This window comes from Cnephaeus nilssonii (assembly GCF_951640355.1).
Source record: "Cnephaeus nilssonii genome assembly, chromosome: 1".
In the NCBI taxonomy this organism is placed as follows: Eukaryota; Metazoa; Chordata; class Mammalia; order Chiroptera; family Vespertilionidae; genus Cnephaeus; species Cnephaeus nilssonii.
In genome coordinates, this window is record NC_137072.1 from 32,121,468 (window position 1) to 32,149,290 (window position 27,823).

Consider the following 27,823-nt stretch of genomic DNA (forward strand, 5'->3'; position numbering starts at 1 on the left):
GTGACAGTATTTAGGAGCAAAGAACCACACACAAGGACATCAGCTGGAAGCCACACCCCTTTGGGTTAACTGACAGAGGGATTTCCTGGCTTCTGTTTCCTGTGGGCCTTGGGGTTGCCTACAGTTGGAGAAAAGCAGCCAACACCTGGATATTTTACAAAAGGATTTCCAAACAAACACTGCCTGCTCATTAACCCTTGGAAAAGAGACTAAATTATCTATGGGCTCCAGGGGGCAGATTTCTTAAATATATGGCTGTCAAAAATACAGTGAATAATTGGGCAACTACCCTTTGATGGTAGCAATAAAGACACGATTCAAGCAAATGAACAGAGTATTAAAAGAAAAAGTAATGGGCACGGTGATTATAGTTAACTAGGAGCCCAGAGCGCGATTCAAAAATCACGCAGCACCGCCCACCCTCGAGTCGCCGGTCAGCGCTGCCTCGCTCTCCGGCCCTTGAAGCAGCTGCGGCCACTGCTGATCAGGCCCTCCCCCAGTGCAGGCGCATGGAGGACCCTGCTGCCCCGCCCCCGATGCTGCATGTGCAACCTCCTCCTATCTGATTGACCCATTATGGCATCCCGGTTAATTAGCATATTTCTCTATTAGATAGATAGATAGATAGATAGATAGATAGATAGATAGATAGATAATACTGTATTGTATATTTGAAAGTTGCTAAGAAAGTAGATCTTAAAAGTTCTCATCAGCCCTAGCTGGTTTGGCTCAGTGGATAGAGCGTCAGCCTATGGACTGAAGGGTCCCAGGTTCAATTCCAGTCAAGGGCACATGCCCAGGTTGTGGGCTCGATCCCCAGTAGGTGGTGTGCAGGAGGCAACCAATCAGTGATTCTCTCTCATCATTGATGTTTCTATCTCTCCCTCTCCCTTCCTCTCTGAAATCAATAAAAATATATTTTTTAAAAAATTCTCATCACAAGAAAAAAAAATCTGTAACAATGTGTGGTGATGAATCTTTTTTTTTAAATCATTAAATACATTTAATCAGCAATGAAAAAATGTTCTCACAACCAAAGCATGAAGACCAGAATGTAATTGCCTTCTCCTATACAATCATCCAGAGAATAAAAGAAGGGGGTACTCTCCAATAAATTCTAAGGACCCACATCTAAAAAAGCAACCTTGTTCATGAACATATATGTAGATACTCTTAAGCACAATATTAGCAAACTCAGCAGAATCTTAAAAAGGTCATTCATCATGACCATTTGGAGTTTATTCTAATAATACAATGATGTTTTAATACCAGAAAATTAACTCAATGAATCACTTAAGAAATTAAAGAAGAGAAAGTATATGATAATTCCTGTAGGAACAATAAAAAGCATTTAGTAACATGCATAACTATTCATGCTTAAACCCTTAGCAAATTACTTCCCAGCGACCACTTTATCTGCTGCTCTTTCCGGCTACTTGCAAGCTTTGTGATATGTTTCCAATTCTTCCCAAATCCATGTGTGAAGCTTTTCTGTTGCCAAGGTCCCCACGGCACCAAAGTAAGAATTGTCAAGTCCCAAGAAAGGAAAAGTGGGCAAGTCCTCTAGGGAAAGATCTGGCTAGGGAGTTTTGCTGTTGGCGCAGGAGAACTTCTCAGGCCTCATCTGGGTGATCCACTGTTTGCCCTCCATAGAGAAGAAGCCTCCAGCCTCCTGCCAGCTAGCGGTTACTGGATACACAAACTTTCGACTTCTTGGAAATAGCCCCACATTTAAGTTCACTTGTTGAGATGTCTGGTGCCCCAAATGCCTGAGACTTCAGGGATTTCTGCAATGCAAATTGGTTTACTTCTTGCCTTGCTCTGTCTCTAGCTTAGTCTTTATTTGGGGGTTTGCTCAGTTAAATATGTGGTGATGGATCTTAACTAGACTTGTTGTGGTAACCATTTTGTAATCTATACAAATATCAAGTCATTATGTTGTACACCTGAAACTAATATAATGTTATATGTCCTTACACCTCAATTAAAATAAAATACTAGCTAGGTTTCGGGAAAAAGAAAATGGTTAAGTTAAGACAATGAAGATGAGAAAGAATTTGGTTTAATACCTTCATAAGTCCTTTATTATATACATAGTTTTCTTATTGGAAGGGGGGTTTCCCCCCTATCTTGATATTTGGTATGTTACATCCTTTAGGAAAATAGCATTGTATAGATATGGCAGCAGCATATAGCATAGACTAATAATGTAAGTTTACAGCTGAAGGAGTTCAATTTTATCACTTTATAGTTAAGTGGTGTTTGCCCAGATTTCTTAGAAAATTAGTTTTCTTTACTACTTATACAATGCTCTTTTTTCCTAAAAGAATACATCACTGAGTCTGTTTTCCCTATTTCATTAACTTCCTCAGAGAACTATGCATAAAAACGAAAACAATGTAACTACTTCACACATTCTAAAAGCAGTTAACCCCTAAAAACACCCATTATCCCTGCCCAATATCATTTTGTGTCCATCGAAGACCTCAAATACTTGAAACTGCTGCTCTGAGTACTTGAAATTGAACTGAATGGAGGTCCACCAAGAACAGTGCTGGAGCAGCAAAGGCGTATAAGACTGAGAGGTTTGTGTTAAATTCCTTGACATTGTCCTTGTGCATGCAGGCAAAACATGGCCCAATAATTTAGAAAACCTGAGTGTCATTTTATAGATTCAACCTTACAGAGGATTTTCTTTTTTTATTATTCAAAATTGCTGACTCTACATGCCCATTAGGATGGCTACTATTAAAAACACACACACACATGGGCTATCCGGTGTGGCTCAGTGGATAGAGCATCGGCCTGCGGACTGAAAAGTCCCGGATTCGATTCCAGTCAAGGGCATGTACCTCAGTTGCAGGCTCCTTCCTGGCCCGGGCCCTGGTCAGGGCGCATACAGGAGGCAACCAATCGATGTGTTCCTCTCACATCGATATTCCACTCTCTCTAAAAAAAAAAAAAATCAATGGAAAAATATCCTTAGGTGAGGATTAAAAACACACACACACATGAAAATAACAAGTAGTTGGTGAGGATGTGGAAAAATTAGAAACCTTGTGCACTGTTACAAATGTAAAATGTTATAGCAATATGGAAAACAGTATGGCAATTCCTCAAAAAATTAAAAATATAATTATCATGTGATCCATTAATTCCACTTTTTGGTCATATACCCAATAAAATTAAAATTTCAAGGATCCTGTGTACACCATATTCATAGTAGCACTATTTACAATAGCCAAGAAGTGGAAGGAACCCAAATGTCCTTCAACAGATAAGGGGATGAACAAAATGCGGTCTATACATGCCACGGAATGTTCCTCAGCCATAAAAAGGAAGAAAATTCTGTCATAAACCTTGAGGACATTTTGCTAAGTGAAATAAGCCATTCACAAAAAGAGAAATACTATGTGACTCCACTTATATGAGGTTCTTAGAGTTGTCAAAGTCATAGAGACAGAAAGTAGAACAGTCGTTGCCATGAACTAGGGGAAGAAGATACAGAATGTTATTTTGGGAAGATGAAAACGTTCTGAAGATTGGTTGTATAACCATGTGAATAAAGAGCACTACTAAACTGTACACTTAGAAATAGTTGTGCTAGAGGTGAAGGGAGTGAGAAGTACAGATTAGAAGTTAAAAAACATGGAGATATAAAGTACAGCATAGGGAAATTTAGTCAATAATATTGTAATAACTATGTATGGTGCCCATTGGGTACTGGAAATGCCAAGAGGAACACTTTGTAAAGTACATGATTGATTACCACTATGCTGTACACCTGAAACTAATACAAAATAATATTGAATATAAACTGCAATTTAATTTTTAAATAAAAATATTTTAGCCGAAACCGGTTTGGCTCAGTGGATAGAGCATCGGCCTGCGGACTCAAGGGTCCCAAATTCAATTCCGGTCAAGGGCATGTACGTTGGTTGCTGGCACATCCCCAGTAGGGGGTGTGCAGGAGGCAGCTGATCGATGTTTCTCTCTCATCAATGTTTCTAACTCTCTATCCCTCTCTCTTCCTCTCTGTAAAAAATCAATAAAATATATTTTAAAAATATTTTAAAAGAAATTTAATGTTATGTGTGTTTTTTACCACAATTAAAAACTTTTTTAATTTTTAAAAATTGCCAACTCTATCCCTAACCAGTTTGGCTCAGTGGATAGAGCATCGGCCTGCGGACTGAAAGGTCCCAGGTTCATTCCAGTCAAGGGCATGTACCTTGGTTGCAGGCACATCCCCAGTAGGAGGTGTGCAGGAGGCAGCTGATCGATGTTTCTCTCTCATCATTGTTTCTAACTCTCTATGCCTCTCCCTTCCTCTCTGTAAAAAATCAATAAAATATATATTTTGTAAAAATTGCCAACTCTAAGTTTTTCAAGTACAGTGACAACATCTTTGATATTTTTAGGTTCCAAGCTTCTAGCACAGTGCCAGGAACATGGTGAGAACTCAAGGCAAGCTTGTTGAACATTTAACATGGGGATGACTCAACACATTGACATGTAGTTGGCAAGTGAATAGAAGAGCCCTTGAAGGGATCATCTTGAAATTGTTTTGGTGAATGGGGTAGATGCTCTAGGTAACTCATGTCACATGCCCTGGATCCACCTCTGGTTCCAGCCATAGCTATGGTGGACAGTGCCATATGCCCAGACAACATCCCACCTCACACATCAAACTAAGACAGCAACAAAAAGAGGTCTTCCAGAGAAGAGTAGGTTGCGCACCAATGTCAAGTTAAAGAGAGAAGGCCAACCTCCTGGGTCTCTCTGAGCCATCCTGCTCATAGCTGGCCCTGACTGAAGTACAGCCAATGTCAGAACAAAGAAGATAAAATGTGTTCTCATATCAGCATTAAAAACCAAACAAAACAAAACCATCTATGGAGCCAAATGATTCATACCTGAATAATTTCTGCACTGAACAATGCTGGAAACCCTCACATAACAACCAGATTGTTTTCTGGCAAATGTACAGAGGCCAAACAGGGCCATGCCCTTCCAGCTGCAGGGTGGACACTGGATCCAGGGGAGAACACAGAGCAACAGGGAATTGGAACTGGGGTGACAATCAGTCATAATTCAGTGCTTTAATAGGGCAAAGATGCCAGATTTTTAGCAAATAAAAAGACAGGAGGCCCAGTTAAATTTGAATTTCAGATAAACAGTGAATGACCTTTTTTAAAGTATAAATATGTCACAGATATTGCATGGGACATATTGTTTATGTGAAATTCAAATTTAACTGAGCATCCTATAGTTTATCTGGCAATCCTGACAAAGAAGATGAGCTCTAGATTTTTGTGATCAATCTCCTGGAACCAAATTCTGTCTTCTAATCCCTCCTTCACAACAAAATATGATCTACACCAAGATCTGGCAACATTAACCAACTTAAACCAGGAAAGAGTTGAAAACCTACCAGCCTTTCCTTTGCCAACAGCTATTATTCCTAAGTTCATTTTATAGATACTTAGTGAGCACCCATTATATGGCAGGCACCATTCTAGGTGCCTAGAATACAATCCTAAAGGGCCTTCACAACAAAAGAAAGAATCATGAGATTAACCAACCAAACAAAGAAAACGTAAGATTTTAAAACAGATTCAATTTGACCCCTTCTTGGTCATTTACTGAAATACAAGACATTGTGTTAGTCTCCAGTCAGAGGCGACTTGATCTTACAGGACCTGTGGCTGGTCAAACTATTCCCAAGGACAGCTGCAGTGTCACCAACCTCATCTTAAAATAAGAGGTAATGAAACTGTATTTCGAGTGGTTCTCTTCTAATTAAGCTTCCTCAGTCTTTAGGATGATCTTAAGGTCCACATTTTATAGGAAGCTTACATAGGGGTGATATGATTAAAAAGCAAGCCCTAGGTTGAGTTCCACCTAGTCCTATTATTTGCCCTCCTAGGCATGTAAAGGAACACATACATAACTGCTGAAGAGCACAGCAAACATTACTTCCAGGGCACTTGAAGAAGTGGGAGTCTAACAACCTAAAATATAAGTTTACTCATTGTATGTTTTTGAGGTACAACTCACATCCCATAAAATTAGAAAGTGTACAATTCAGTGGCATTTAGTACACTCATGATGTCCTGCAACCACCACCTCTATCCAGTTCTACAACATATTCATCACCCTCAAAGAACATTCTGTAATCATTAAGCAGTCATTCTCTATTGCTTTCTCCCCAGGCCCAGGCCATCACCAATCTGCTCTCCATCTCTATGGATTCATCCATTGTGGAATCATAAATATGTGTGTGACCTTTTGAGTCTGGCTTCTTTCACTTAGTATAATGTTTTCAAAGTTCATCCATGTTGTAGTATGTATCAGTATTTCATTGCTTTGTATGGATGACTAATATTCCATTGTATGGATATACTACAATTTATTTATCCATTCATCTACTGATGGACATTTGGACTGCTTGCACCTTTTGGCTATTGTAAATAGTGTTACTATGACCATTCATATCCAAGTATTTGAATACCTGTTTTTAATTCTTTTGCGTATATACTAAGAGAAATTGCTAGGTCATATGCTAAATCTATGTTTAACTTTTTGAAGAACCATCAAACTGTTTTTCATTGTGGCTACACCATTTTACATTACCACCAGTAATGTACAAGAGTCCCAGTTTCTCCACATTTTTGTCAAAACCTATTTTCCCTTTGTTTCTTTTTTTATTATTATAGCCATCCTAGTGAGTGTGAAGTGGTATTTCATTGTGCTTTTGATTTGCATTTCCCTGATGACTAATGGTCTTTGAATATCTTTTCATATGCTTGTTAGCCATTTGTATATCTATTTTGGAGAAATGTCTACTCAATTCCTTTGCCCATATTTTAATTGGGTTGTATATATTTTTTGTGTTTGAGTTGCAAGGATTTTTTATATATTCTGGGCACTAGACTTTTATCAGATATACGATTTGCAAATATTTTCTACCATTCTGTAGGTTGTCTTTTTAGAATATTTTTTAAATTAAAAGCCAACTGGGTTCTTGAGTGTAGAGCACCACTCAATGATTAACCAGACAATGATGAAACAAGAAGACAGTTGAAAGTTTCCTCATTCCTGAAACTAAAATGTCCTTTTAATGTCAAATTAGGGTAACATCATATGGGTCCGTCAGTTTTGACAGAGATGAGGAGTTGAGATTTCTTTGGAATTCAGCTGGGAGGCTTGGAAACAAAGTCAGTGTACCAAGAAAAGTCTCATGAAACAAAGGGGTAGGAACTAACACCAAATAATTATTGAAAACAAGAATTCAGACTGTGTGGAAAAGTCAGGATGAAGGTAAACACTAAGCTAGGCTTTGGGAGGTAAGAGCATCTTCTCTCACAGTGGTGGGGGGAAGAATGGGAAGAGCAGAAGAACAATTCCCACAGGTTCAGGAAGCTGTGGTGGAAAGTAGAGAAGCTCTCTGACATGAAAATACACCAAATAATCATGTTTGTCTTTTCCAAGAGAAGATGGGATACCTAGTTTAATAAGCTTGAGACTGTGTTAGAAAGATTGCACTAGCCCCACTGGGATAGCTTGTTGGAACTTTTCCATCTCAAGTTTCTATGTTGATGAGCAGAAGTTGAATATGGGACAAGGTTACTTCCCACCAACTGTGTGAGTAATTCTATGTTGGCCAGTATCCAATAGTAAAAACCTGTTGGTAGAAAAGAGGAGTGATACACATTTTAAGAAGGATGAAAAGTCAGAGTGTTCTGATGGCACCTGAAACTAAAGAAATAACTTTCTTTAATTTAAAAGCTGCTTCTGTAGGTCAAGATCCTGACATAGTTTATGTCCCTAAATTCTGCTGGGAAGTCCAAAGTAAGGGTTTCCAACATTTACTGAGCATCAGAATACCTGGGGGCTTTTAAAAATAGAGCTACCTAAAATCTCTAGAGTTAGAAAGTGGATTAATGGTTGCCTGGGGCTGGGGTGGGAACAAGGAGTGACTGGGAATAGATGACAAGGATCTTTGTGGGGTAATAGAAATGTTCTAAAGTTGGATTGTGGTGATGGTTGCACAACTCTACAAGTGTACTAAAAAGCAATGAATTGGACACCTAAAATGAGTATATTTTAAGCTATGTAAACTGAACCTCAATAAAACTGTGCCTTAAAAAAGCAAAAATATGAAGAATATATTTATATTCTTTATTCTGGTTAGTGGTAGAAAAAAATAATCAGCATTACTTTAGCTTTACAAGTAAATTAACATGTTAAAATCACTCACATAGTTTCTTTTTTTAAAGCAATTTAAAAAAATATTTGTATTGATTTCAGAAAGGGAGAGAGAGATAGAAACATCAATGATGAGAGAGAATCACTGATCAGCTGCCTCCTGCATGCCCCCTACTGGGGATTGAGCCCTTGACTGGAATTGAACCCAGGACCTTAGGTTCTGAGGCTCTATCCACTGAGCCAAACCAGCTAGGGCCTCATATAGCTTCTGTATATAAATTATTAGTTTCTCATATAAATTCATAGACTACCACACCCAAAAATACAGCTTCCTAGGCCTCACCCTAACAAATTCTAATTCAAGTGTTTAATGTAAGAATCATCATCTACATTTCTTTCTTTTTATAATTTCTCCTGGTGACAATAAAAGTATAGCCAAGTTTGAGAGTCACTGAGGTAAAGCAAAAGGGAATAAAACAGGCAAGGTACCTTATTTCTTTCTTTACCTCATTTTATTTTAATCCTATCCCTTGCGGATTTCATCACATATGAAAATTTTCTGTCAAAAAAATATTTGTAATCAGGGAAAGGGCAGTAATTTGGGGCCATGGAACAATAGGAAGTTTGAAATTTTAACATAGAGAGTGAAATAACCAGCCTTGAACCAGTCACACAGATGGAATATCTATACTGGAGTATGCTTTCGGATGATAACACAGCCCAAGTATGTTCTAGGAAAGTCTGAATTTCAAATACTCTTTCTATCGAGCCCATAAATCATCAAAATATTTTAGGGGAGAGGAACTGGGGTAAGGGGATAGGAGAGGGAGTCTTGCTTTTCACTGTACACTAGCTTGTCATCTTTTAGATTCTGAACCATGAGTTACACTTTTTAATAACCCAGAAAGTATAACACTTTGGCATCCAAATTACACCTCACAGAATTAGCTTATAGATTGAGAAGGAGTCCATTCATTGACGATACAGTAGCCATGGGCCCAATCCTGATATACCAGGAAAGTAAACTGAGGCGAAAATAGGTGATATTGCTTTTAGCCTTTTATTGCATTTTTATATAACTAGGGAGAGACTGGGAATTTAAACTCACACCCTTGGTATTTTACAAAAACTCCCTCAGAGGGTGGTTATAAAGGTTGAATGAGATAATGATACATGCAAAGTGCTGAGTCTAGTTTCTAGCACACAGCAGTCCTTATCTAGAATTGCTTCCCTAAAGATGAAAATGGGTCCAGTGGTCTGAGATTTGCTTCGAGAAATTCCAGAAGTCTGACTTTTGAACACAACCAGCTCCATCTGAGGAATGTACTGGCTTGGGTCCACATTCATGCAATGACAACTCATGTTGGTGCAAGGCCAAACCTAGTTTGATCTCTACCCTGGATTTCTTTTGGAAACACGCAAGTGTCCAGACAAAATCACAACATCTGTGCCTCTCCTGCTGAGGCTGCCATTTTGCAGAAACAATAACAGCTGAGCTCTGAAAGATGGGAATGAGGAGCAAAAAGGCACCCATCCTCTGCACCTGGCCCGGGTAAATGCCTATGAAACCTCCATGCTCTGGAGGGAAAGTAATTGCTCCACTACAAAGTGCTGGGAAAACAATTTTCTTAAAAATAAACAGGTCCCAAGAGATCAATGGTCTGGAAAAATTCCTCTCAGGCCCTGAATGTAAACAGTAAGCAACTTTTCAGGCCAACAATGTGATTCATACCCTCCAAACATAACACACACACAACACTTGCGCACATCTCTGATGAGTCACAGTGGTTCTGAAAAGTAGGCAAAACACACATACTTCTCATCACTGTAGCAGGAGCCTCAGAATCCCCTACCGGGAGCCTGGACACAGCTATTGAGTCCTGGGCATTCACCCCAGACACACAGCACAGCTGTTCTGCTCTCTCAGAGCCTACAAACTGTCAAAGAATCTTCCCTCTGAAACACAGTTGTATATAAAAAAATATCCCTATAAATTATAATTAGGAAGCAATGAAATTTAAGAACATTCTTTGTTATTAGTATATATATATATATATATATATATATATATATATATATATATACATATATATATATATGAGCATTTCTCTGATCTCAATGTCACAATAATCTTGTTATTCTGACTCTGGTGCAATTATATATATAAAATACATATATTTGCTTTTATTCTCTAATTTGCAGCTACTTACTTAGATATCTACTCTCTAAAAGGCATTTTAAGGAGATAAAAGCTAATCAGACAAAGACCTGCCTCCAAAATCACACTTATGAGCTAATAAAAGTGGTAACATTTGCAAAGAAAATAAGTAAATATAAGATGATAATAGTAATGACAATACTTAACAGTTCTTAAGCGCTTACTCTGGGCCAGGCACTTCACACACACTAACAGTTCCAATGACCCTATGAGAAGTTATCACCCCTGATTTGCAGATGCGCAAGCTGAGTCTTACAAGGGCCCAGGTAATTTTTTGCCAAGGTTATAGTTAATAACAACTAGAATCCATTAACCATACGCACAGCTGCCTATATGACATAAGGATAGTGTATTGTATCTGATGCCGTTTCTGAATGTCAGATATCCTGACAATATTTTAAAATTTTAATTAGATCTGAATTGAGAGAGTCAAACTCAATGTTTGGAGTCAACATATAACAAAAGACCTGAGTCCCCTACAGACCAGGACACACTCCAGTGTTTGAGAGTAAACTACTTCTCATATGGAGAAGTAGTTTCCAGATTATTTTTGCATTGTGTTAAATTTATTCCACTTATCAAGTCATTTGCCCAGCCTCCTTCCAATTTCATCCCTAAATATTCTTACACAGGAAGACATCTTGGGCCACTTTCTTTGCAATCACAGGGACTGAATTAAGGTTCTGCATATTCACTTATCACTTAGCATTTCTCTGATGTCAATGTCACAATGATCTTGTCATTCTGACTCTGGTGCAATTTTTAAAAAAGATTTTTTATTGAGCCCTAGCCTGTTTGGCTCAGTGGATAGAGCGTTATCCTGCAGATTGATGGGACCCAGGTCCAATTCTGGTGAAGAGCATGTACCTTGGTTGTGGGCTCGATCCCCAGTAGGGGGAGTGCAGGAGGCAGATGATCAATGATTCTTTCTCATCATTGATATTTTTTTTCTTTTCTTTTTGTTTGTTAATTCTCACCTGAGGATATTTTTTGCATTAATTTTTAGGAAGAGTGGAAGAGAGAGGGAAAGACAGAGAAACATCTATTTGAAAGAAACACATCGATTGGTTGCCTCCTGCACATGCCCTGCACACACCCTGACCAGGGCTCAGGCTGGGGAGGAGACTACAACCAAGGTACATGCCCTTAACTGGAATCAAACCCAGGACTCTTTGGTCTGCAGGTCAAAGTTCTATCCACTGAGCTAAACCAACTAGTGCCTCAACATTTATGTTTCTATCTCTTTCTCCCTTCCTATCTGAAATCAATAAAAATATATTTTTAAAAAAGACTTCTTTATTGAATTTTAGAGAGAGTGGGGGGGGGCAGAAGAGACAGAAACATTGATGTGAGAGTGAAACATTAATCAGCTGCCTTCTGTACAACCCCTATTGGGGATTGAGCCCGCAACCAGGGCATGTGCACTGACTGGGAATCAAACCAGCAACCTTTTTAGTGCATGGGACAATACCCAACCAACTGAGCCACTCTGGCCAGGGCTCTGATGCAATTTTGGACCCACCGGTCCAAGCCTTACTGGTATTATAGGATAAAACACAAGTGATTATTTAATATAAATTATTAGTTTTAAAACAAATTTTTAGAAAATGACCCTATAATCCTTCACCCCTAGTATAAAATGATTATTTTATATAACTTCTTAGTCTTTTGTCATATTTGTATTTAACAAAGTTATCATATTTAACATTATAGTGTATGTACAATTGTGTCTTTTCTCCCCTGTAACATGCTGAATCGTGTTTATAACCATATTTTACTTATTATGCCTGTATAATTGAATATTCAGGATGATAGAATGTTTTTGCTACTACAAATTATCAAACAGATTCATACATATAACATTACCAATATTTTAGGTGTTTCACCCAGGTTAAGTTCCCAGAAGTGAGATTACTGTGTCAAATAATTGAAACATTTTTAACTCTCTTGATAAGCCCTAGCTTAAAAAAAGATTGTACAGGGCACTGTCTTTGTTTTGTTGCACTCATTTAGATTCCCAAAAACACTCAGAGCCTTTGTTGAAGGGATGCCATCTGGTTTACAGATTTCTCTACAGCCAACGCCCAGCTCTGCATTACCCCAGCGCGTGTCCCGCAAGCACCACTCACCTTCCGCCCTTCCGCTGCCCTTCTGCCTACTGTTGTGTAGGGGCAGCACCTCCAGGGACGTGATGCCCGAACTCTCCAGAATATTCACTTCCACTGTCAGCCTCCCCACCAGTTGCTGGGGTCGCACACTGATGACGTGCTCATACTTCCCAAGCCGCCTCTGCAAGAGCTCTTCATAACTCAGGAGGAAGACAGCTTTGTCCTTGCTGGGAATGACTACGGAGGCTCTGAACGTTTCAGTCCCCTTCTCCCTGTATGCAAGAGAAAAGGGATAGAGGGTCGGAAAAAGCCAGATTCCCTCAAGTCACCTTGGGGCACAGGCCAAACTGTAACAGTCCTTACAAACTAAAAGTAAAAATTAGCACAGGGGGTGGGAAGCAGTAAAGGCTTGTACTAGATGAAGTTTGCAAAGGTCCAAAGGATACTAAGAGCAGAGAATTCATACACTACTGGACTTTCCTCCCTCTTCCTGAGTCAGACCCAAGGGGCCAAAGGGGTAAGGGGATGCTATAATAGGTGAACTGCTGGAAAGAGAGTTTGGGGTCAAGATGTAAATTGCATTCTCTTTTTTGAAGGATGGCCAAATAAACCAGACATTTTATATAACTTTAAAATAGCTAAGTTAGCCTGGCCGGCACGGCTCAGTAGTTGAGTGTTGTCCCGTGAACCAGGAGGTCAGTTTGATTCCCAGTCAGGGTATATGCCTGGAGTTTTGGGTTTGATCCCCAATAGCAGGCATGCAAGAGGCAGACCATCAATGATTCTCACTGATGTTTCTATCTCTTCCTGTCCCTCTTCCTTCCTCTCTCTGAAATCAATTTAAAAAAACATATTTTTTAAAAAAAGATACCTGTGTACATGTCTTTAAAAAATAGCTAATTTATAAGGTTTTTACATTTTGGTGAGGTTTGATGGATATGCTTAAGGGAAGGGTAAAAAGCAAAGTATTGCAAAGCATATAAAAATACAAATCATTTTAAATGCTTTCATTACTTGGAGTGAGAGTTCTCTGATTCAATATGGCAGACTGACCATAACAGGAAGAGTAAGGATCAAACCAAAGAAATAAGGGTGGTAGGGGCAACCATCAGTGAGTATTTCAAATCATTTATGGGAGACTTGGGGAATCCCGTAGACCAGGAACTCCACAGCTCAGACTGTGCAGGAAGGGACTGCAGCAACGTAGAAAAACACACCATCTGCAGAATCTCAGAGTCTCCAGGTTCTGGTTCACCAGGACACCACAAGATGAGAGTGAGAAGGGGGGCCAAATACAGGGAGGAGAACTCCAAGTTTACATATAAGTGAATGAATGACTAAGATGATGGGCTTCCTACACTCCTCTTTCCCAGAGCTGAAAAGAGACAAAAATTGAAAACTTTTATTGAAAGCTAATCAGGATGAAAAAAAAAAAAAAAGACTGACACTTAAACCCATTATTGTAAAATATCAGAATATCAGGTAGAGAAAACAAATAAAAGGAATGGTGTTAGACCACATTAAATGCATTATCAGTAATACTGGATGTTGTGAGGCACGGGAGCAATGTCTTCAAAGTTCATTGGTAAATTATTCCGAATCTTAAATTCCGTACACAGTCAACACTTTAATCAAGGCCTCAGAAAGTATGCCTCTCACACACTCATTTTGAGTAAGTTACTACAGAATACACTTGAGCAAAGTGGAGGTGAAAATCAAGATATTATGGAATACAAGAAGTAATGAAACCAGCCCAGGTAAAAATAAAAAGATGTCCCAAGGTAACTGTTATGTGACAAGGAAAATATTATGTGGCAGTCTTCCATGGTCTGGAGACACCTATTCTGTCATGTTTAACAGCTCAGAAATCAAGATGTGTCTCCCAATTGGTGATACCTTCCAGTTGCTGTTGACAATGACATGGGTTCACTGCTTGTCAAAACTTGGTCACAATTGTTCACTTACCATTTCAAATGAGTTATGTGTCTTGCTAGATGTTAATTGTGACAAAATTAAATTTTATCTCATAAGAAAATCAATTAGAAACTCCAGGAAAAAAATAGAAATGTGTAGGTCTTGATCCAACTAAACTAAACTGTGGCATGACTCTGAATGATCTGTGAGTTATAAGAAAAGGCAATCCTGATAAAGACCACTTGGGGTGGTGAACACACAATACGGTGTACAGATGATGTGGTATAGAATTGTGCCCCTGAAAACTATATAATTCTGTGAACCCGTATCACCCCAATAAATTCAATAAAAGTGTTGCTTTTTTAAGTTAAGTTTTAATAACCTGCTGTGGCAAGGGAGATTACATACCAGAAGCATCATGGAACATTTTGCCAAACAAAGAAAGACACAGGGTCATTAGAGGATTGGGGGAAGGGTGGAATGTGGGTAAATGAAGCAGTGTTTGGAAGCTCAAAGAAAAGCAGGGCTGTGTGTAAAACATTTAATATCAGCCTGAACTGAGAAGCAAACTCAAGGTTCTTTGTCCTGAGGAGCTACAAAATTAAGATAAATGTGGACTTTTGTGGCCAACAACCCCTTATCTGAAACTGTGGACCTTGGTTGCTTTTCATTAACAAAGTGAACCCATAACTCACATGTTCCATTCTCGATAGTAGGATTTCCAACAGCAAAGTTTCTGACAGTCTATGAATTGAGAGAACAAGCTTTCTCAAAGCTACATCCTTTTATTAATGAACAAAATGCAAGCTTACATGTTCACAATGTTTTATCTAGATACTAAGATCACTTTTCTCCAAACAGGCTGGTGGAGAGGGAAATAGAATCTTAGTATGCTGGATGGCTCTACAGTTAATGTTATTTATGTATTATTAAAAGTAAATGCTATTTCTGGGTTTTCAGTGTTTAGATTCAGTTTATAGATAAAACAAAAAATACAAATATTGTGACAGATTAGAATTTAAATGTTAGTAATTCTGACAACGAAAAAGTAAATTATTAGATAAGAAAAGATGGGTGCTGGGAATGAAAACAGAAAGGTAAGGTAAAATGCAGGAGATTGTAGGGCTAGTCTAAGATGGTATAACTGCTAAAATGGATGTAAGAAGAAGGAATAATAATGTAAAAATTTGGAACACAGAGGGAGAATGGAAGCATTGTAATTGAAATCCTATGATTTCACAGTATAGATTCAACAAATAATATCTGATTTTTATCAAGAAATTTGTAAAAACCAAGACTATCATAATATTTAGAGTTATGAAGATAAAAAACTACAGAAACAGTAGAAATGGATGTTCCTAGGAAGTGGGAGTGCTAAAATATTCTTTTTTACTATAAATCGTTATTTATTATGCTGTTAACCAGGTGTATCATTATTATGATTATTATTATAAATAAGAAAATAAATATTTGAAGGAAGAAAGAGATCAAGATAGCTAAGCAAAAAGGTAGAAAATTTGACACTTTGCTAAAGTGAATTTGTAATTCGTTAATTAAACAGCACTTACCCATTATCTTCTGTGGTTTTATTCCTTTCCTCTTTTACCTTATCACCATTTTTCTTTTCTCTCTCTGTAATTTCTCCCTGATACACTGTGTCTCCAATTAGCCTGAAAGTAAAAGACAGTTGTGTTAGCAGCTTGCAGTTCCAAGACAAATGCATGGATCTCATAACCATGACAACAGTAGAAAATATTTTTATTTGCCTCTTGGATATGCAAAAACTGCATTCCAACCCAGGGCACTACCCTTGAATCATTCGTTTCATTCTAGGGCAATTTTCAACAGGTACAAATGTTAAGACACAACTTGAGGTGCCTCTATGATTCTTCAGGAAGAAATCAGCAGATCTGCTCAGACAAACTTCCATGATAATCCATCAACTTGAATCTATAAATCTGAAATTTAGGCCCAGGCCTAAAATTCAAACCAAACACCTCCCCTCTTCTGCATATCTTTACCATCCACTGGGAAAAGAAGAACTATATCTAACATAGCCAAAGTTTCATGCTACCTTGTCTTTCAGATCTCAACTTAAACATCGCCTCTTCTGAGCCATCTCCCTGATTTCCCTACCTAAACAAGCCCCGCTCAATTCTGTTTGCCTTCTTTATAGCATTTGCTACTGTCTGAAATGATCTCATGTATTGATTTGTTTACTTATTATTATTATAAAATTTCTAGTGCAGAGCAGCATTTTCTCTTTCATAGATGTGGACAATCACTTTGAAGAGGGCCTGGCCCGGAGTGGATATTCATTTGTTGGAGGGAAGGAGAGAAAGAAAGAGGGAAGGAAGAGGTCATGGAAAGGAGGAAGAAAGGAACAGAGAGAGGGAAGAAGGGAAAAGGGAAAGAAGAAAGGGGGAGAGAAAGAAAAAGGGAATCAACCTTCTAGTCCATGAATCATCCACTGGGAAATAAATTCTCACAGATCAAAGGCTGTGGGCCACACACATCAGCTCAGGCTCACCCTGTCCACCCTACACAGAAATCTTCATTCCGGGCTCTCTGACCATGTCACCTACATAGTGAAGTTGGTGATGAAAGCTGCGGCTGGAATCTGCATCAGAAACTCAATTTCTTGGTCCTCAGAAGCTCTATTCAGCATTCTGCAGGAAACCGCAGTGAAGGCATAGCGAGAAATAATGGTAGACTTCACCGAGAATTCTGTCATCAAAGGTTTGGTTTTCTGTTGGAATTAAAACACAGTATTTTCAATAATGTGTGAAACCATGATTCAGCCATTTGGGGAAAAAGTGGGGCTTTTTTTCCATAAGAGAAATAACCTTCAATTTGGGAGAGTTTGGTATGTATTTCTTTTTCTTTTTTTTTTACATACAAATATCACTTTATTTATTTATTTTTTTACACAAAACTTATTTTTATTTTATTTTATTTTATTTTTTAATTAAGGTATTATATGTGTACATATCTTACTATTACCCCCCCCCCACTCCCATATATGCCCTCACCCCCCAGAGGCATGTAATTCTTTACTTCTGTCTTTGTCTTTCCTGACTTTACCACTTTTTACTCCCTCCACTTGTAAGACAACCATGGTTAAATAACCAGTTTATGACATAGGAACAAATCTTCTGGCCTAACTTCAACAAATGCACACAGTTAATATTTCCAATTTAACTGACACTATGCATTACTTAAGTTCTTTAATGAATTATTGGAATTTTAGAAGTATATGAAGTATATAATATTTTTCTGTTATAAACATTTAGGTCACATTTATAGAATCACCAAATTGATCAAAAATCAAAGCATGCCTAAAGAAGTTCTCATTTTTCAAAATAATTTCAATACCCACTTAAAGACACTATAATCCTGACTTTCCCATTTGGAGTACAATCACACTATTGTAAAATGGGAATCAATACTGAGCTCCAGAAAGTACTGGGGGATTTAGAACCCAAAAAAGGGAAAGCTTATGCTAATTAAATTTATCCTAAAAGACTCTGATAAGGGCTGTACCTATTCCTTTAAGAAAAAGTTTGTTGATCCCTAGTCTACACTATTTGAATAGATAAGGCCCTGATATCCATCATTATATATTGGTGTGTTTTAGGAAGAGATCTCAAATTATATAGCTCATAGACCTTTTTATTTGACTTGCACAATCTTTAAAAGTTTTGGTGACATTTAAAAATTAGGAAAGGTCGCATAAAAATCCATAATGCCCATTTTTCCTGAAACACAAAGTGGGGCCACTCTAGCTATGCATCCCTGCATGACCAGGAGCTGCTGGCTCTAGTGTTGGTGCTTCTTTAGATCAGACCCATACATATCCCTTACTCCCAGCTCCTCAGGCCCTCCCAATCCCAATTGTCTCATTGACACTGAGGCTGATACCGAGTAGCCATTTTCACTGTGTTTTTATTGGATTTTTCCTTATTCCCAGCCCATTCCCTTATTGATGTCCTCTGTTCTACTAGATAAAAAGTGCCCACAATTGCACACCTATATTTATAGCAGCACTTTTCACAATAGCTAAAATGTGGAAACAACCCAAGTGTCCACTGATAGATGAATAGACAAACAAGATGTAGCATATGCAGACAATGAGATGCTATTCAGCCTTTAAAAGGAAAAAAAATAATTCTCACACATGTTACAACACAAATGAACCATGAGAACATTAGGCTAAGTGAAATAAATCAGACATAAAAGGACAAATGCTTTATGGGCTTTTGCAAGATGAAAAGAGTTATGAAGATTGAAGGTGGTGATGGTTGCATGACAGTGTGAATGTACTTAATACCACTGAACTGTACACTTTAAAGTGTTAAGGTAAATTTTGTGTTATGAGTATTTTACTACAATTTTTAAAAAGAAAGAAAAATCATCTTTTTAAATGGACACAGATTCTTTGCTTTTTGTGCCTTTGAGAGCTGGAGTTTTATTCACTTCCCTGTGAATCCTGGCCTTAGTGACTTGCCTCACCTAGAGAACCCATTGGAAGTGATGCCATGGGACTAACAGGCCAGGTCACAGGAAACTTCACCAACTCCATCCAGGTCTCTCAGAACACGCTCTTTGGAGGCTCTGAGTTACCACATTAGACTGAGACTGTCATGCTGGACAGGCCATGTGTAGGCTCTGCAATCGCTGTGGCAGTGGAGCCCAGCTACAGCCATTCCTGCCCAGAGCCCAGCACATGAGCCAAGCTGTAATGAAGCCTCCAGATCAGCCCATCTGCCAGCTGAGTAGCACTGGGCGAGCTCCATCCACATCATGTGGCCAGAAGACTCGCTCATCTGAGCCCTACCCAAACCTTGCCCCACAAATGGTGCAATAATGGTTCTGGCTTTAAAGCCACTAAGTTTAGGGAAGATTTTTATACAGCATAAAACTGGAATTCCTGCCTCGTCTCTTTAGACATTTTACGGTTTGTAACACTACTGTAGGGTGGCTTGCGCTTGAGTAAGAGTTAGTCATTTTGCCACTTATTCATAACTTTATGCTATTTCTGATCTCTATGTGTTTTGTTTTGTTTGGGGAACTAGACTTCTGCATATTAGAAATACCCTTGAAATCCTACCAGAAGAAGTTACAGTGTAAATTATAAAGACAAATATAAATAATAAAATTCTCAAGTTCAATCCTCTTACTTTACCAATGTGACCAAAGGCCACACAGGTAGGAGGTGATAAACTGTCGGAAGCCAATTCCAGCATGTCATAACTACAAGAGTTTCATCAAAAAGTTGATGAAACTTGGGGACTCAACAAGGGCTGAGTCACATATGTAATCACCTGTTGGAATGGCTAAAAGGCACTTCCCCCAAACCTGAATAGGATGATTGTTTGCTGCCAAACAGCTCACGGCTTCTTAATCTACATGTTATTGCCTCCTGTTGGCCAAACACCTGAACAGCCGTAGGCTATTCCCCAATCTGACAATGCTTCTGTAAACCCTACCCTTTGAAGTTTGTCTTCACCTTGCCTTAGGATAAATTGTGTTAATAAAAAGCAAGGATCCTGAGACAAGAAAAAACTTTAGCTCCTTTAGCTGAAGCTCCTCTGACCCCCAATGGCTTTCAAAATTATCTTTTGTCTTTGGACTCTTATTTAATCTATGCACAGCCTTTCTCCAGATTGCTGAACCCTTTGTAATGCTGGAACAAGAACCCCAGCAATAAACCTAGCTCAGGAACCTTGAGTCTCTGACTTCCAATCCTGCCTCTTTCATCAAGCATTCATGGAGGAGCCTGACAATTCTAAGCTTTCCACGGTGATCATTATTAGATGGCCAGGGAAATACAGACCTCCAGAAGTATGCCAAATATAACTCAGTCTTTTGTTGCCAATTCAAAACTTACCTGTGAACCTCAGTGATCATCCATTAAATTGTCCACATTCAAGACATAGACATTAAGCTGATCCTGTTCTGCACTGTGGTCATATTCTGACATTTTCCAAAAATTCTTGTCAACCTATCACTTAACTCTTTTACATAAAAGTATAGTACTATTGGGGAAAAATCCTTTTAAGTTCATATCTTAGATAAGAGTATACACTCTAGCTGCATAGCATTCCAAATAATTTATTTAGCCTTCAGCAAATAGTCCTTGTCCATACTATTTTTAAAATAATTAAAAGTCATCTTCATAACCAATAGACACAGACACTAGAGGGGTGAGGGCATGTGCTGGGGGGTGGGGTGGCTGGGGAGAGGTCAATGGGAGGAAAAGGAGATATGTAATACTATATGTAATACTTTAAACAACAAAGAATTTTTTAAAATCATCTTTGCTTAGTACATCTGTGACTATTTTGATGTCATGTTGATTTGTTATTATCCTATCTAATAAAAGAGTAATATGCAGATTGATCATCACTGCAACACACAATATAGCTGCCCCCATGTGGTCAAAGATCCTGCCCCCATGTGGACACAAGATGGCCACCACAAGATGGCCAGCAGGAGAGGGCAGTTGGGAGGCACCCGGCCTGCAAGGGAGGGCAGTTGAGAGGGACCAAGCCTGCAAGGGAGGGCAGTTGGAGGTGATCAACCCTGCAGGAGAGGGCAGTTAGGGGTGACCAGGCCGGCAGAGGAGGGAAGTTGGGGGAAAACAGGCTGGCAGCAGAGTGGTTAGGGGGTGATCAGGCTGGCAGGCAGAAGTGGTTAGGGGCAATCAGGAAGGCGGGCAGGCAAGCAGTTGGGAGCCAGCAGTCCTGTATTGTGGGAGAGATGTCCGACTGCCCGTTTAGGCCCGATCCCACCGGGATCGGGCCTAAACGGGCAGTCGGACATCCCTCAAGGGGTCCCATATTGGAGAGGGTACAGGCTGGGCTGAGGGACAACCCCCCTCCGTGCACGAATTTCGTGCACTGGGCCTCTAGTTTATAAGATAATTATCAATTATAATTTCATTGAACTTTAAATGTGAAAATTAGAGACACCTGACAAAAGACTAAGTTTACCTATACTATGGTATCTTCTTTTGCCTTAAATTAAGATTATGGATATAGCAGAATTTTCCACAATATTACATCAAGAATAAGAGTCATAGTTATGGATCTAAAAGACAGGCTGAGGAAAGTTTTAAGAAACTATTTTAGTTTTACTACTTTTGCCCAGTTACTGTTTTCCCATAGGAGCCTCTGCTGTTACTTTTGAGTCATAGCCCTTGCCTTTCTGTTACAGCAGTCTACAATCTATTGAAATTAATTATGTACAAAGCTGTCCCCCACTTCCCTCAAGCTACCCATCCCTTATCCTTATCCCTACTAGATTGTAAACATGTGGAAAACAGGGACCAAGACTTACTCTTTTTTTCTTTTCACTCACAGCTCTCAGTATAGAGTAAAAATAAAAAAAAATATGGAATTTAATTGGATTTTCTAAATATTGAACAATTAAAGAAAAATACATACCCCAAGAAAAGAAAATGTTAATAAACTAATATTTATTAAACACTACAATAGACTAAATTCTATGAATGATGGGGAAGAAATGTTACATATGGTTCCTTCTCTCAAGGCACTACAATCACATTGGGAGGAAAGTGCAACATAGAAAGGGATAGGGATATGTATTTTTTTAACTTATTGGCTATAAGTTCTTACAGTTTTCAGAAGAAAGAGAAATCAGTGAGGTATGTAGAAGAAAGAAAGGGTTTTAAAACAGACATAGAATTTATATGTGGTGAAAGAAAACAAAAAGAACATTCTAGAAACACAAAATTCATGGAAGTAGAAATGAACCACATTATGCTTTGTTTCTGGAACAAAGAACAGAACAGTTTAATTAGAAAGAAGGGTACATTGTGAGAAGAATATTGGATAGGTATGTCAAATCATAAGGAAATGGACAACCCCAAAAGCTAAGTACAAAACTTGGAATGGCTGAGGTTCATGAAAGTGTGTCATAAAAAGAAAGCTATAAAACTGTTGCTTCAATTTTTCCCAGTACACAGTTCTTAAAAATCCAACATGCTTTCTATTTTTATATTTAACTCATTTTGCTTGGAGATGTCAACTGGAAAATGGAGGGTAAAAATCAAGTCTTCCTGTGACATAATAATTTCTTCATTATTTTTCTACAAAAGCTAAACAGATGGAAAAGCAGTTTGAGGCAGGGAGTGTCTTAATTAGCTTCTCAAGGGAGCAGACGTTTCTGTGTGACTCATGTGAGTCACTTAAAATCAAGCCACCCAGAGGATGTCCTGAATTACCCAAGATGCCATCTGAAAATGTAACTGAGGAATGTTTGTGACGGTATTTGCCAGAAGTCAGGCCACGTCCCAGAAGATTAACCTTTTGTTATTTTATTCTGGTCTCACTGTTCTTTAGTGATCATTAGGAGAATTAATTTTGGAGGTGGTGGAGAATCTTAGAAATCATCTAATGGGCTCCCCCTCACTATATAAAGGAAAAGTCTGAGGCTTGGCAGGTGGCTAAGAAAAACAACAGAGCCCATGTTATTGCATGAAGCAGAAGACCTCCAGACAAGGCACCTTCCTAACAAGGCACCTGCATTTATCACCTTGGAGAAATAATTTACCCTCCTGTAGACAGAAGGTGACATCAGCCCTGGATTGCCTATCTGTGATAATAATTCTACATAGCAATATTTCATGTTCAGAAGAGGAGAAAGATAAAATGCAATTATCACCTTTCTGTAGGAGAAAAACTTACTCTATATAGCTCCTAAAAAGGATAAAACATGGTGGTTAAAGTTGGGAGTAGGGAGCCAGACACATGTATAACAAACCCTCTGAGGTAATGACACCCAGCACCATGCTACCTGCTGTATTAACTATACTTTCTGTTTTTCTATATTCTTGATGCTCTGGCATTTGGGGCCTTGATCCCAGTGCTAGCTAATTCCTAGAGATAACAAACAACTCCCCTGTGAGCACACCTTTGATATACAACCAATCAGTCCAGAGTCCATGCTCCCAAACACCTCATTTATCAAATTCTCACACACTCAGCCAATATTCGTCTGCCCTAAAACACCCCCAGATAACTAGGGACCACCTCAATAGCCCAGAGCCTGCCAAAATTATTCAAGCTATCCAATCCTAAGGTTACTCACCAATTCCTTCCTGCAAAAAAACAATAAAAGCTCTGAGCCATGCTCTCCCTCTGCCCCTCTGTCTCCTGACTGATCCTGGCTTCCTCGTGTGGCCCTGCATGGTATGCTATGCTCCTGTTCCTACAAATCTGTGAATATAAACTTCCTTCATGATGATCATTTCTGGGTTTACCTTTCTCACCACAATTGCTTGAAACAAATTCAGTCTACAAATTTTAGAATATCCACTATGATGGAGATGCTAGACATGGCCCTTCCCATTGGTAGGTGAAATGATGGCAGTCAATTGTTTTAGGGAAACCAGGCCAGTATCTGTTAAGCACCACGGAGACTTAGGCACAAAGACACCCCTGCTTTTTAAACTATTAACATTTTTTGTGTTTGTGATGTCAAAGAGCTTCACAAAAAGGGTATCTAAATAATTCAGGATAAATTAAGCAAATCCCTGTGGTCCATGAGCTGGCAGTGATAATGAGTACCAGGTGTTACCACCCACATGTTATTCATTAATTAGAGTAGAGGACATTCAGATTAGTGTGGTATGGCTGAGTATCCTATCTAATAAAAGAGTAATATGCAAATTAACCATCTCTCTGCTACAACCACAAGCCACGCCCACTGCCCAATCAGGAGCAAGTATGCAAATTAACCCAACCAAGATGGCTGCAGCCACAGAGAGAGCAGGAGGCTTGGGTTTTCCCGGCAATGGAGGAAGCCAAGCTTTCTGCCTGCCCTGGCCTGCCTTGGCCTCCACTTAAGGCTACAAAGTTTCAATTATAGAAGATAAATAAATCCCAACAAAAATGGCTGTGGCCAGGGAGCGAGCAGGAGGCTTGGCTCCGCTCAAGACTACAAAGTTTCAATTATAGAAGATAAATAAATCCCAGATACCAGGGTCTCTGCTTGGGTCACTGGGGGGCGTGTCCAGCCTGCACACCACCACAGGCCCCTCACCCAGGCCGCCCCATGTCCCAAGGGAACCCCCACCCTGATCTGAGACACCCTTCAGGGCAAACCAGCCAGCCACCACCCATGCACCAGGCCTCTATCCTATCTAATCCTATCTAATAAAAGAATAATATGCAAATTGACTGTCACTCCAACACACAAGCTGGCTGCCCCCATGTGGTCAAAGATGACTGCCCCCATGTGGACACAAGCTGACTGCCACAAGATGGCCAGCAGGGGAGGGCAGTTGGGAGGGACCAGATCTGCAAGGGAGGGCAGTTGGGGGCGATCAGGCCAGCAGGGGAGAGCAGTTGGGAGGAACTAGGCCTGCAAGGGAAAGCAGTTGAGGGTGATCAAGCCTGCAGGGGAGGGCAGTTAGGGGTGACCAGGCCGGCAAAGGAGGGAAGTTGGGTGTGACCGGGCCTCCAGGGGAGGGCAGTTGGGGGGGACCCAGGCCTGCAGGGGAGAGTAGTTGGGGGGGAGCAGGCCTGCAGGGGAGGGCAGTTAGGGGTGACTAGGCCTGCAGGGGAGAGCAGTTAGGGGCAATCAGGTTGGCAGGGGAGCAGTTAGGCATCAATCAGGCTGTCAGGGGAGTGGTTAGGGGGTGATCAGGCTGGCAGGCAGAAGCGGTTATGGGCAATCAGGAAGACAAGCAGGCAAGCAGTTGGGAGCCAGCAGTACTGGATTGTGAGAGGGATGTTCGACTGCCCGTTTAGGCCCGATCCACATAGGATCGGGCCTAAACGGACAGTTGGACATCTCTTGAGGGGTCCCAGATTGGAGAGGGTGCAGGCTGGGCTGAGGGACACCGCCCCCCCATGCACAAATTTCGTGCACCGGGCCTCTAGTAATATATAAGGAGATTCATAGGATAAACAGGCTACAGAGTCAGGCAGGAGCCAAATCACACAGGGCCTCACATGTTCTTAGAGTTAATCCTACAGGTGATGAGGAATCATTGAAGACATTTGTAAAAGAAAGTCTGCTGGAAAGATCATTCTGATACCAATTGAATGGGCAAATAAGGTTCATGTTAAAAAATTATAATACATGTAAAAGAAAGACTTTTAAAATTCCTAGAGATTTCAAGTCCTAGCTGGTTTGGCTCGGTGGATAGAGCATCAGCCTGTGTACTGAAGGGTCCTGGGTTTAATTCCAATCCTGGTCAAGGGCACATACCTCAGTTGCAGGCTTGATCCCTGGCCCTGGTCAGGGTGCATGCAGGAAGCAACCAATTGATGAGTCTCTCATATTAATGTTTCTCTCTGTCAGTCTCTCCTCCTCCCTCCCACTCTCTCTAAAAATCAATGGGAAAATATCCTTGGGTGAGGATTAATAGCAACAACAAAAAATTCCTGAGATTTCTAAAAAAATCTGGGCAATTACATAAACAGTCTCAGTCATGGGGTTAAGAAAGTTTTTGTAACCAAGAATGAAAACTCAAAGGCTAAAAAGAAAAGATAAACTTATTTGCTACTTAGAAACTTAAAATTTTCAAATGACCAATATGCCATAAACATAGTTAATAGACAAATGACATATTTAGGAGAGAATTATTCCAACTTAGAAGACAGAGTATGTATAACAAACAAAGATATCTGAAATACTGACAATTAGGGGATAAAACTATACAAGAGAAAAATGAGTAAAGGACCTGAAAATAATCAATTTACAGAAGAACTACTCTGAATGGACAAGAATGTATAGGAAAAACATAAGTATTTAGGGAAATTGAAGTTAAAAGAACAATGAAAGAGACAAGCAAATCAAAAGAGGGCAATTCTATCTATTGTTAGTGGAGATGTGCATATTCATTATTGTTGACAGAAATGAAGTTAATACAGATAGTATTAAGAGTAACAGCATTCAAAAAGTAGTCTGAAAACATCTATCATAATTTAAAATGTACATGCACTTTGATCCAGCAATCCTTCTACTGAAAATCTAGGACATTATGTTGAAATCAACCATATAACAGAATAAACAGAAAGTTTTTTTGCAGCAGTATTTACAGAAGGGGAAAAAATCTGGAAACAAATTGAAAATTCATCAATAGAATGCTTAATAAATTATGGTGTGCCAACAACAAGGAGTATTTCTCACCATCTAAAAGAATGGCTAGCCCTGACTGGTTTGGCTCAGTGGATAGAGCGTTGGCCTGTGGACTGAAGGGTCCCAGGTTCTATTCTGGTCAAGGGCATGTACCTTGGTTGCAGGCACATCCCCAGTAGGGGGTGTGCAGGAGGCAGCTGATAGATGCTTCTCTCTCATCGATGTTTCTAACTTTCTATCCCTCTCTCTTCCTCTCTGTAAAAAATTAATAAAATATATTAAAATAAAATAAAATGAAATGAAAGAATGGTTAGAGGTAGTCCAGGTGAGGTATTATTGACTGAAAGTAATAATCAATAGAAAAATACATATAATTGAGAAGGCAGTTTGGTTATTAGTTAAGTACACAAACTGAGAAACCAGACTGTTAGGACTCAAATTCTGGTTCTCCCCCCTTTTACTAACTGTGCAGTTTAGAGGAAGTTACTCAATCTCTCTAAAGCTCAGTTTTCTCATCTGTAAAATGCCGCAAAAAATTGTGGCAAGGGTGTTTGAACTATGACACATGACACACTTGGAACAATGCCTGGCACATAGTAAGTACTCAGTATACATTAGCTGTCATAGGAACTCACTGGAAAGTAGTCGTCAGAAATCTCATAGATGCAAATGTGTGTAAGGTCCCCCCATCTTCCTCTGTTCTGGTATTTGTCATCTTCCCCATTACTAGTACACCTACAATTTATTTGTTTACTTTATCTCTGCCCCCCTTTAGAAATCAAGCTCTATGACAGGCAGGGTCTTTGGTCTGTCTTGTTCACTGCTGTATACCCAATGCCTAGAACAGTGTGGGGCAAATAGGAAGCATTCAAAAAATTATTAGGTGAGTGAATGCCTGAGTTCAAATCTGTCAGCTTCCAACATGCATTGAGAGCCTTGCTCAACTCATATCACATGAAGCTTTACTCTACAAATGTGAACTCTCCAATTGCTTTAGTTGTTTGTCTCACAAGAAGGCCTTTATTTTTGTATAAGAATGTCATAAAAGTAAAGGTGAATTTAGGTGTGTGTGTTTTTTAGGAAGGCCTTTAAAACGTCATACTTTGTCCTTATAATCCTACTGAAATAATCAGGTGTCTTAACAGAAAGAAAACTCCACTTAAATAAAATCTTATAAAAGCTACACTGTTTCATGTTAAAATCCTTCTACAAGCAACTTTATAAGCTTTGGGGGAACTATAAACAAAGTTAGTGCCTG

General features: G+C 39.3%; 1 protein-coding gene across 1 annotated transcript in view; it reads right to left on the reverse strand.

Moving 5' to 3' along the window:
• ITIH5 (inter-alpha-trypsin inhibitor heavy chain 5) overlaps nt 1-27,823 on the reverse strand; it is a 93,552-nt gene that overhangs the window by 56,461 nt on the left and 9,268 nt on the right. The window contains exons 3-5 of the mRNA XM_079768679.1: nt 17,037-17,200; nt 16,020-16,121; nt 12,559-12,809 (exon numbers count right to left, since the gene is read on the reverse strand). Of these exons, the coding sequence (XP_079624805.1) occupies nt 12,559-12,809; nt 16,020-16,121; nt 17,037-17,200 (517 nt within the window). The remainder of the gene's footprint in view (nt 1-12,558; nt 12,810-16,019; nt 16,122-17,036; nt 17,201-27,823) is intronic.